Source organism: Danio rerio, chromosome 3 (assembly GCF_052040795.2).
Source record: "Danio rerio strain M-AB ecotype USA chromosome 3, GRCz13ab, whole genome shotgun sequence".
Lineage (NCBI taxonomy): Eukaryota > Metazoa > Chordata > Actinopteri > Cypriniformes > Danionidae > Danio > Danio rerio.
In genome coordinates this window covers 11,639,253-11,650,758 of record NC_141023.1, presented here as the reverse complement: position 1 = coordinate 11,650,758, position 11,506 = coordinate 11,639,253, and the positions used below count along the sequence as shown (strand labels likewise).

General features: G+C 36.1%; 2 protein-coding genes across 7 annotated transcripts in view; both read left to right on the top strand.

Moving 5' to 3' along the window:
- pdgfab (platelet-derived growth factor alpha polypeptide b) overlaps window positions 1-11,506 on the top strand; it is a 679,118-nt gene that overhangs the window by 500,819 nt on the left and 166,793 nt on the right. The window lies entirely within an intron of this gene.
- cfap70 (cilia and flagella associated protein 70) overlaps window positions 19-11,506 on the top strand; it is a 68,412-nt gene continuing 56,924 nt past the window's right edge. For all 6 annotated transcript variants that reach the window (XR_015480464.1, XR_015480463.1, XM_087243971.1 and 3 more), the window contains exons 1-8: window positions 19-163; window positions 2,599-2,782; window positions 5,196-5,294; window positions 5,374-5,459; window positions 7,458-7,643; window positions 8,070-8,252; window positions 8,334-8,428; window positions 8,534-8,636. Coding sequence is in view for 4 of the 6 variants with exons in the window: in XM_087243971.1 (XP_087100097.1) it covers window positions 95-163; window positions 2,599-2,782; window positions 5,196-5,294; window positions 5,374-5,459; window positions 7,458-7,643; window positions 8,070-8,252; window positions 8,334-8,428; window positions 8,534-8,636 (1,005 nt within the window). In the remaining 2 variants the exon portion in view is untranslated. The remainder of the gene's footprint in view (window positions 164-2,598; window positions 2,783-5,195; window positions 5,295-5,373; window positions 5,460-7,457; window positions 7,644-8,069; window positions 8,253-8,333; window positions 8,429-8,533; window positions 8,637-11,506) is intronic.

Below are 11,506 nucleotides of genomic sequence, written 5' to 3'. Positions count from 1 at the left end.
CCTACACTGTGCATCGTTGCTATGGAAACAAGCTCGTTGAGCAACAGTTGTTTAGTGGTGAGGAGAAACTGAATTAGCTTGTTTTTTTTTTAACATGGAGAATAACAGAGAGTTCGGGAGAGCTGTGGCTGTGCAGGTCACTGTAATGTCGGCTAGTCGTTTGGTAAGAAATCATTACAGTCAGTTAAAATATCTTTAACATTTTAGCGTGAAATTAAAAACAGTAATCACAAGCGAAGCTAGTTTTCATAAGGCTTTATATCAGGGTTAATGTGTTGGTGTTGGTTTCAAACTCTTTCTTTAAATGTTACTATTACTTTACTCGGGTAGAAGTGTGTTATTTGATTTCACAATAAAACTGTAGCACAATGTAGTAATAAAATAATTAACAATTATTAATTAATTAAAATAATTTATTTTCATGAGCCACCACTTGTATCAATAATTTTCTTTCAGAATCTGTTTTAATGATATATATATATATATATATATATATATATATATATATATATATATATATATATATATATATATATATATATATATATATATATATATATATATAATTAGCCCTCTTTTAATATAGGCAGGCAAGGCAAGTTTATTTTTATAGCACATTTCATACACAGTGGCAATTCAAAGTGCTTTACATACACAGGAATAAAAAAGGCAAGTTTAGAAACATAAAATGCAGACAATAAAAATGAATAAAAACAGATAAAAACAAATTAAAACTAGTTAAAATAGGTTATAAAAACATAATAGTGCAATCTGTCGGGCTTAGCACAGTGCTCATTCAGTAAAGGCACAGCTAAACAGATGTGTTTTCAGTCTCGAATTGAATGTGCCTAATGTTGGAGCACATCTGATCATTTCTGGAAGCTGATTCCAGCAGCGAGGGGCGTAGTGGCTGAAGGCAGATTCACCCTGCTTTGACTGAACTCTTGGAGTTTCTAATACTTATATAGTAATACACTCACGGCCACTTTATTAGGTATATCAGCCACATGGTAGCAACTCAATGCATTTAGGCATGTAGGCATGGTCAGACAATCTGCTGCAGTTCAAACTGAGCATCAGAATGGGGAAGAAAGGTGATTTAAGTGACTTTGAATGTGGCATGGTTGTTGGTGCCAGAAGGGCTAGTCTGATTATTTCAGAAACTGTTGATCTACTGGGATTTTACCACACAACCATCTCTAAGGTTTACAGAGAAAGGTCAGAAAAAAAGAAAATCTCTGAGTATCTCTGAATGCAACACATCGTCCAACCTTGAGGCGGATGGGCTACAGCAGCAGAAGAACAGGTGCCACTATCTTGTCAGCTAAGAACAAGAAACAGAGGCTTCAGTTCACTCAGGCTCACCAAAATTGGACAATAGAAGATTGGAAAAACATTGCCTGGTCTGCCGAGTCTCAATTTCCGCTGCGACATTCAGATGGTAGGGTCAGAATTTGGCGTCAACAACATTATTGTATGCATCCATCCATTGTATCAATTGATCAGGCTGCTGGTGGTGGTGTAATAGTGGAGGGATATTTTCTTGGCACACTTTGGCCCCATTAGTACCAATTAAGTCAATTGTGTGATTCGTGTCAATGCCACAGTCTACCTGAGTATTGTTGATGACCATGTCCATCCCTTTATAATCACTCTGTACCGTCTTCTGATGGCTACTTCCAGCAGGATAATGCACCATGTAATAAAGTGTGAATCCTCTCAGGCTGGTTTCTTGAACATGACAATGGATTCACTGTATTCAAATGGCCTCCACAGTCACTAGAACTTAATCCAATAGAGCACCTTTGGGATGTGGTGGAATGGGAGATTCACATGACGAATGTGCAGCCAACAAATCTGAAGCAATTGTGGGCTAATACTTTTGTTTTTAATCAATAAATAAATACATAAATAAAAAAGATTCTGAAAGTCCCTTGCAATCTTTTTAAATAATACACTCTTTATTAATTATTATAGATTTAAAAAATGATTTTACTGTAGTAAAATAGCTGTTGTATATTATATACAGTGCTCAGCATAAATGAGTACATCCCATTTTGAAAATTAATATTTTATACATTTCTCAGTGACTATAGGTAAAGTATATTTGGTGCATTTGAACAAAACAGATTTGTTAAACAGATATATGTATTTAAAAATATTTTAGTCACCAAAAAGTTTTAGAAATAGAAAGATAATACAATTAAATTCAAGCGAAATATTGAGAAAAAAATGCAAACTATAAAATTTCAACTAAATTTAATATATATTTTTCCTCTTATAATATTTTTTTTTGAATATTTTCCCTAACATATGCATTCTAGTGTACTAATGATTGGACCATAATGGTAAGTTATTTTGTTGGATAAGTTCTAGACTTGGCTTCAGTACTGACTATTCTAATGTACAGTATATGCACAAATATAACATTGTAAAGTATCCTATAAAAAATATGAATTTAAAAGAGAGATCTGTTCTCATATATTCTTGCAAAGTACTGTATTTATTGCTATGTGATTTACTGCTATAATAAGTAAAATCTTATTTTAAAATCTTATTTAAAATCTTATCTTATCCACTCATTTGTGGTCATTTCAGAAAGGCAGCAGGACCGATTCGTGTCTCAGTTTTATTCGGGTGGAGTTTAATGGATGTGTTCTGGGAGACTCACAAAAACTGGACGTTCCTGTGGACAAAGATGTGGTTTACAACTTCACCTGTAGTTTCGAATGCTCAGAAGTTGCACACACACTTGATGATGTGGCACATAAACCTGTCATATGTGAGTATGAAGCCTTTGTAGCACACTCATTGAAATATTAGAAAAATATTGCGGGTTATTAAAAGACTATGCCACTTTTTTGACATAAAATATGTAAATATATATTATAATGTATTCAGTATCAATAAAGTTGCTATGTATTTTTCTTTGCCTAAAAGGATTAAAAATAAAAGGTTAAACATTCATACAGTTTTGTTTTGTGTTTGTTTCTTTGTTTTACTAATTTATTATTATAATTATTATTATTATTTATGATTACTTGAAAGATTACTTGAATTGATGGATATATTAGATCGAATCTAGGAATTAGTTAAGGTTTAAATTTGATATATATTTAATAATAAATTTAATAGCAGGATAGCACTCCTTCTCATACTTCAGCCTCTACATAAAGACTACAGAATACACAAGACATGTCACTCGTATACTTTTGAATGGGGAAAAGTGTAACTGTCAATATGGCGAATAAAGCCTCGCTTTCTAGTACAGAAGCCAATCAGTGATTGCTATATGGTGAATGAAGCCCCGCCTTCTAGTACAGAAGCCAATCAGTGATCGCTATATGGCAAATGAAGTCCCGCCTTCTAGTACAGAAGCCAATCAGCGATCGTTATAGAATGACAAATCTTCAAGGGAGAGGCTTGACCAGACGTGACTCTGCAGATTTTGTGTCATACGAACATTTAGAAATTAAACAAAATAGACAACTATTGTTTAATTTTAATAGGTATTCGCAATATGAAATTAAATTGTAAGCTTGGCAAGTAGTTTTAGAGAGTTTGATGTTTCCCCATTCAAACAGAATGCCCGAGCATACTGCCTATATGAGGCCTGAGAGTCCCACATTTCACTGCCAAGTAAAATGACTTGCCTTAAATGGACTTTTCTCTACATCACAGTTCTTGAAAGGAAAGAAAGTCAAGGTGCTCCAGGATTGGCCAGCCCAGTCACATGATATGAACATTATTGAGCATCTGAGGATGCGCTGAGGAGGCTTTGAAGATGAATCTTGATGAACTCTGAAAGTTCTTTGCCATTCCAGATGACTTTATTAATGATTTCTTTGAGTCATTGCAGAGATGTATGGATGCAAGCTCATGGGAGTCATACACAATATGAATTCTTTTTTCACTGCATCATGACTAGATATTCCATACTGTATATTATTTCTGTTAAGGTACAAGACTTTTGTCTAAGCAAGGTCAGACCTTACTGTTTTAATAAAATAATTAAAAATCAAGGCATGATCATATTTTATTTTGATTAAATAAGCTTAATCTAGAGGCCTTTGCCTTTCATATACAGTAAGCCACTTCTTATACCAAATGATCAACTAGAAGTATTATTTGTTGTTCCTAAAACTTGGATAAGCAACAAGACTTTTGTCAGGTAGGATATATATATATATTATGGCCACAGCCATGTCACCCTGCAGCCCAAGACCGGTTACTCACTGAAGCTAAGCAGGGCTGAGCCTGGTCAGTACCTGGATGGGAGACCACTAGGGAACACTAGGTTGCTGTTGGAAGTGGTGTTAGTGAGGCCAGCAGGGGCCGCTCAACCTGTGGTCTGTGTGAGTCCTAATGCCCCAGTAAAAGTGAAGGGGACACTAAAACTGTCAGTGGGCGCCGTCTTTCGGATGAGACGTTAAACCGAGGTCCTGACTCTCTGTGGTCATTAAAAATCCCATGGCACTTCTCGTGAAAGGGCAGGGGTGTAACCCCGGTGTCCTGGCCAAAGTCCCTCTATCGGCCCTTACGATCATGGCCTCCCAATCATCCCCTCTCCACCGAATTGGCTCTATAACTGTCTCTCCACTCCACCAATAGCTGGTGTGTGGTGAGCGCACTGGCGCCGTTGTCCTGTGGCAGCCGTCGCATCATCCAAGTGGATGCTGCACACTGGTGGGGGTGTGAAGAGACCCCCCTCATGATTGTGAAGCGCTTTGGGTGTATTGCCATACACAATAAATGCGCTATATAAATACACATTACATTACATTTACATTTACATATTTATATATAATTATATATATATATATATATATATATATATATATATATATATATATATATATATATATATATATATATATATATATATATATATTTAGTGCCATCTTCAAAAATTATCATTTCAATTTGCTTATTTTAATTGCATTTAATGTGACATAACCTGTTACATATACTTAGGAGCTTAAGAAACATCTTTTCACAAGACAATTTCAGACAGCACTTACAGGCTTTTGCATCTAAACTGTAATTTAAATACAACATTTAATTAACTATTTTTCCATCTATTTGTATTTATCCATCCATTCATGTATACTACAGCCTTTACACCTATTAAGCAAAGTGTCATACAGTTTAATTATTCACGGCAAATGTAAGCAGAAATGTATGTTTATCCTCAGTGACAGTGCTTGAGATCCTACCAAAAGAGAAAAAACAAAAAGAAGAGAAAACCGCTGCATTAGGACAAGCCAGTGTGGACCTGTTGCCTCTGCTACGAGGTTAAACCATTGCATTTTAATCCTTTCATTTAAACTTAACACATTATTATTGATCCTCATGTTTGATATCTTATTCTAGGTCAATGTAACTTCTCCTCCACTGTGCTCCTTCATGCCGTGACTGGATCTCCAGCTGATGTTGCCTTACGTGAAGATGGCACAAAAGTAAGTTATTGGCTGTATCCGAATTTAATACCTTTAAATAGTGCACGGCAGCGCTGTGGGTAACGATGTCACCTCACAGCAAGAAGGTTGCTGGATCGAGCCTCTGCTGGGTCCGTTAGCATTTCTGTGTGAAGTTTGCATGTTCTCCTCATGTTAATGTGGGTTTCCTCCGGGTGCTCCAGTTTCCCCCACAGTCTAAACACATGTGGTATAGGTGAATTTGGTAAGCTAAATTGTCCATAGTGTGTATGTAAATGAGTGTGAATGGATGTTTACAAATGATAGGCTGCAGCTGGAAGGGCATCCGCTGCATAAAACATATGCTGGATACGTTAGTGGTTTATTCAACTGTGTCGATCCCTGATGAATGTAAAGACTAAGCCGAAGGAAAATAAATGAATGAATAGTAATTAACATTAACTTCCTTACAGAGCAAAAATTCCAAAAAGCACCTTGCCACACTTTTTTTATGTTAAATGTCTATTCAAATTACAGCTTTTCGCCCCCTATTGGTGGTACTTTTTAAATATTTATTCTAAATCTTAGATTGTTTTATTTATTATGAACAATAATTATAATGTTTGTTAGATACAAATGATATGCATGTGTACAGGTATGTATGTATGTATGTATGTATATGTTTATACACACACACACACACACACACACACACACACACACGATACAAATAAACTAAATAACAGTACAAATAAACAATATTTTATTAAAAAAAATTTATTGAGAACTTACAAAAACCTATACAGTTGAGGTCAAAATTATTAGCCCTTTTACGATTTTATTTTTTCAAATATTTCCCAAATTATAATTTTGAGAATTTTCTTACAGTTTTTCTTATAATATTCTTTCTTCTGAAGAAATACTTATTTGTTTTATATCGGCTAGAACAAAAGCAGTTCATTTTTTATTAAACTAGTTTAAGGTCAATATTATCAGCCCTCGTAAGCAAGATTTTTTTTTTATTGTTTACAGAACAAACCATCATTAAAAAAAGACTTGCCTAATTACTCTAACTTGCCTAATTAACCTAGTTAAGCCTTTAAATGTCACTTTAAGCTCAATAGTATTAACTTGAAAAATATCTAGTGAAATAATATGTGCTGTCATCATGGCAAAGATAAAATAATTAAATTAGTTATTAAAACTATTATGTTTAGAAATGCGTTGAGAAAACCTTGGGGTGATAATAATTATGTGTGTGTGTGTCTGTGTGTGTGTGTGTGTGTGTGTGTGTAAATACATATATATGAGCAGTATAACGCACCACGTTATGCCAATGCACGCCTCCCACCAGTGCCGATATACAACAATATCGCACTGCTACTCGTGTGATATTGCGTTTATACAACAGTTTGACGGCATAATTGTGTATATAAAAACAAAATCAAACATGGAGAGTCTCAAAAACCCTTTTGTATGAGGTACTACTATCTTCCGGATTCAAATCATAAGCTGACAGTTAAACAGATGAGTAAGCATCTTTTAAACTTTAGATCTGTAGTGTCTGCTTTTTGCTGGCTGTATGTGGGCGGAGTAATACACAAAGGGTAAAGAGGCTGTAGGAGTTCTGATATTACAGAATATCGCAAAGCTATCAGCCAATCAGATTTGAGAACCAGACAGAACTGGTGTATATATATATATATATATATATATATATATATATATATATATATATATATATATATATATATATATATATATATATATATATATATATATATAATACCATAACTTTCGGGTTGATGTCACTTGAGTGTGTGGAGGGGTCATATTGAACATCTATAAACACGTTTTCTACTGCTGAAAAAAAAAACCACTTGTTAATCACATTGATTAACAAGGTTCAATCGTGTTTCTTTGATTGAATACAGATTTTCAAAGTTGTTGTATTCTTATTAAATTACCCTATGTATACACGCATACGGTAACCTGCTTTCGTGAATACACCCCAGGCCAATACATTTTGTTTGTTTCCAGGTAAAGACCACACTTGATGTAACTGTGAGCGTTTCAGAGCCGTTGCTCTCTGATGCCCAGCGCTCGGACTCGAATGTGCTGATGGTCACGGTAGAGGCGGCGTATTCTGTTCCTGAGGTCTGGAATCCTGCCTCCACTCCTCCATCCAGCTATGTAGCTGCCCTGCAGATGCCCGTCTCAGCCACTGTAAGAGACAAGTGTAGTGCACTTCAAGTAATTTATTAATACACTCAAAAATATTACAGACGACCTATTAGAAATGAGCAGAAACAACACAATTCTTGAGATTTCATTACAAATTCTGCAAAATACACAATGTATTTACAACAAATGCATGCAATTTGCCACAATCACGTCTCCCATACAAGTTTAAAAGAATAAAACTTGAAATTTTGCAGTATGCAAAACAAAAAAACATTGCATTAGGTGTGAACCCAGCATTAGTAGGCATAAGAGAATTTTCTAACACATTAAAAAATCTAAGCAAATCCAGATCTTAGATTGGTAGTGCATGTTTAAAATGTTTATTATTTTACATATACAATACAGCATGATTTAAAGCTGAATACTGCCTAGTATAAAAAGTCTGACATCCCTTATCGTTGTTAACAGAAAGAACAAATCTTATCATTCTCCAATGGTGTCTTAAAAACGGGTGGTGAGAAGGAGCCACTGCCAAGACCCAAGAAATGGCCTTTGGGGCCTCTTCTTGCTCCTGGGGCCGAGGTTATCCAGGGCCTTTATATTGATGCAGAACCCACAGACATGGATCACGGAGACCTTACTGACATAGAGGTGAACTGAGCCTTTAATGACCACTACATTTGATGGATGTGAAAGGAATAACCTCACTATATTGATCTGTGTGTGTCTCAGGACAAGGATTTCAGAGCAGATGCCGAGTGTAATCAGAAAAGGGTGAGCTGGGATACAGCCCGCCGTTGCTTTATTGATGCAGGAGGTGTGGCCAGGTGAGAAAATACCTCTTTTAATCAATGCGCTCGACATTATATTGTCAATACTCGAATCGTTATATTCATGTTCCTCAATTAAGACTGCGGTTTTCCTTTGCTTAGCCTGTCCCGCAGGATTGCCCAATGCAGATTTTGGCCTGTTGAGATCATGAAAGTCACTCAGACGGTACCAGTCAAAGGTGCAAAGCAAAGCAAGGACAAGATGGTGAGAAATGTTGTCGACTTTCATAGATATATAAATTAGATATTGCATAGGGACCCTGAGCATGCGTCAATAGCGCCGCCACATTGGTACAGTGCTCCTAGGACAAATATCATTCAACCGCACTAGTCAAGACAGTGTTATTACGTGAAGATGCGGGACTTTAGCGCTGTCTACGGGTGTAGTAACGAGCAAACAAAGAAAACAAAGCACAAAGGCAGAACATTTTATAGGTAATATTATGTTTTTTTCTGTTTTTGAATGTTCTGAACTTTTGTGCTAATCAGGTAACGTTATTGATGATAACAGTCACTTACTGCATTCACCATAAGGCAAAGCAGCTCCAACTCGCACTAAACACTCGGCTTATGCTAGTTTTGTTGAATAAAATCAGCAAACAATGCAAAAGAAATATGACAACGAGATGCTGCGCTGCCAGAAACTTGTATTATTGTCGCCCAACGTTAGTGAAAGAGTCGTTGGGGGGATTAATTCACAAACGAATCGCTCTCTCCGTCAGTATGAGAAGTGAAAGCAGAAGAGGAGCTGTGTTTCAGGACACGGATTAGATTAAATTTAACAGGGAGGGTGAATAGTACATTTCTGTACACACAAACACAAGCTTTTTGTCAGGAATGCCCGTGCGGTCACTGATCCATCAATGTAGAAAAGTGATGTAAAATTATAATTTTCGTAATTAGAAAAAAAAATTACATACTAACATCCAGGAAAACTCCCGATCACAGATATATGTGTATATCTCTGGCTTTGCATGGTCCTCTACTGTACCTTGGTCCCGCATTCATTTCAAAGGAGCGCTACCCTGTAGCAAGATGGCGGCGCTATTGACGCATTCCGTCCAATAGACAACAATAGGCCAGGCGACATCTAGTGTATATATCTATGGTCGACTTTAACCTGTCTTAAAGGGGCAGTTCACCCAAAAATGAAAGTTTGATCACCCTATGTGGTTTCATGAGTTTCTTTCTACTATTAAACACAAAAGATACAGCTTAAAGCTTAAAATATAACATCATTTAATTGAATTGTGTTCATTTGAATTATTGACAATCGTAATTTAATAAAACTGAATATTATATGCCATTAAAATGATTTTGAATTTGACTTTCTTAACTCAAATATTGATCATCCGAAATTTAAGAGAACCTTAAATTTTTATAGCCTTGTTTATAGCAGATTTTTATAGCCGTGCTTTCAAACTTTAGGGGCCTCATGTATCAACCCTGCATACGCACAAAAACTTTGCGTACACCAGGTTTCATGCTCATGTTTGGATTTACTAACGATGAAATGAACGTGGGAATGTGTGCTGGTCCACGCCAACATCATGCCTGGCTGTTACGTGTTTTATGATGTTAAAGTGGGATGCTGTAACATTTAAGTGAGACAGGTGTAATGTGTGCGCAGATCAATAATGAGGCAAGGTTCAGTTACTCTCATTTAAAGCTTTTACTCAATAATTGAATTGAAACATGTAACAATAATAAATGGGGGAGAAAAAACAAACAAACAAACATTTATAATTATTATCTTTAAACAAGAACAACAAGTGTAAGCCAAATCAAAGAAATTAACAAAACAAAACAATCCTTAAATCTAATGTCTAAACTAGGCGTCAAAAAGAAACACAAATAAAAACCGAGATCTTCAATGTGTACGACACACGAACTAAACTAATCAAACTACAAAACTCAAAAATACACGGGTGGCAAAACACTCAAACTAATCTAACAAAACATCAATCTAAACTAAAACAAAACAAACCGGATAAGTCCGTTAAATTTTAGTTTAGTATCACACAACCATCATCATATGTTACTTAAAGCCAACAAAGTTCAACAAGCAACTCGAATTATCACAGTAACTGAGAGATCACAAAATAGACGAAGCATTTGCACAAACAAATTGCGTGGAGCACAAAGGGTACGCCGAGGCAGGGCGCACACCACACACTGGACTGACAGGGCTTTAAATACTTGCGGCTCGTCCTGGGATTGGTGGAACCGGAGAGCGTCATAATGATGATGGACAGAATAATAAATCAATAAGAAACCTAGGGTTGAGCAAACGGAGAGGAGGGTGAAAAAAAAACAGAAAAAAAAAAACATAAATCATAACACTGGCGTACTTGCATTTCTTTTGTGTGTCTGTTTTATTTCCACTGGCGACTCCTAGAGGCAGTTAAATTAGTGTTAGTGTTAAATTGCGCACTACAAAGTGTCTAGCAGGTATATAAGGTTTCCATACCATGCAGTTGACCAGCCAAACATTAAAGCACAATTTGCAGCGGCCAGTTTGCCCAATGTAATCAGAGCGATCGACTGCGGTCACATTGCTACAAAGGCGCCATCTGAAGATGAATTTGCATACGTGAATCAGAAACATTTCCTTTCAATAAATGTGCAAATAAAATTTGATGCACAGACTTATTAATGATTTCTACTTGTCGTCCTCGTGATGAAGAGTAGGCAAAATCTGATATGTAGCGGGGGGAAAAAGAAGAATGAGTTCATCAGACGCTGGATTCGAATCGAGTTCATGCTCGAACGTGTCAACATGCTGCCATGCATTTTACGAGCTACGCCACTCACGCAGCTATAGACACTACAAACTTTTACACCTATACATCGCACTATTTCTTTTTTAATCCACTCAGTGCGATGTTCAGACCCAACTGTGTTAACCGCATCAGCTAAACTCTCCCACTCTAATTTTTTCTTTTGTTATTAATTCCGGAGGACAAACTTGCAAATAACACCATTTATCTCCGGTCTACCTCCGAACATTCTGTTCAGAGTTTCTCTTCTTGTTTGCTTTTACCATTGCTTTTTTGTTTGGTTTTGCCAAAGTTG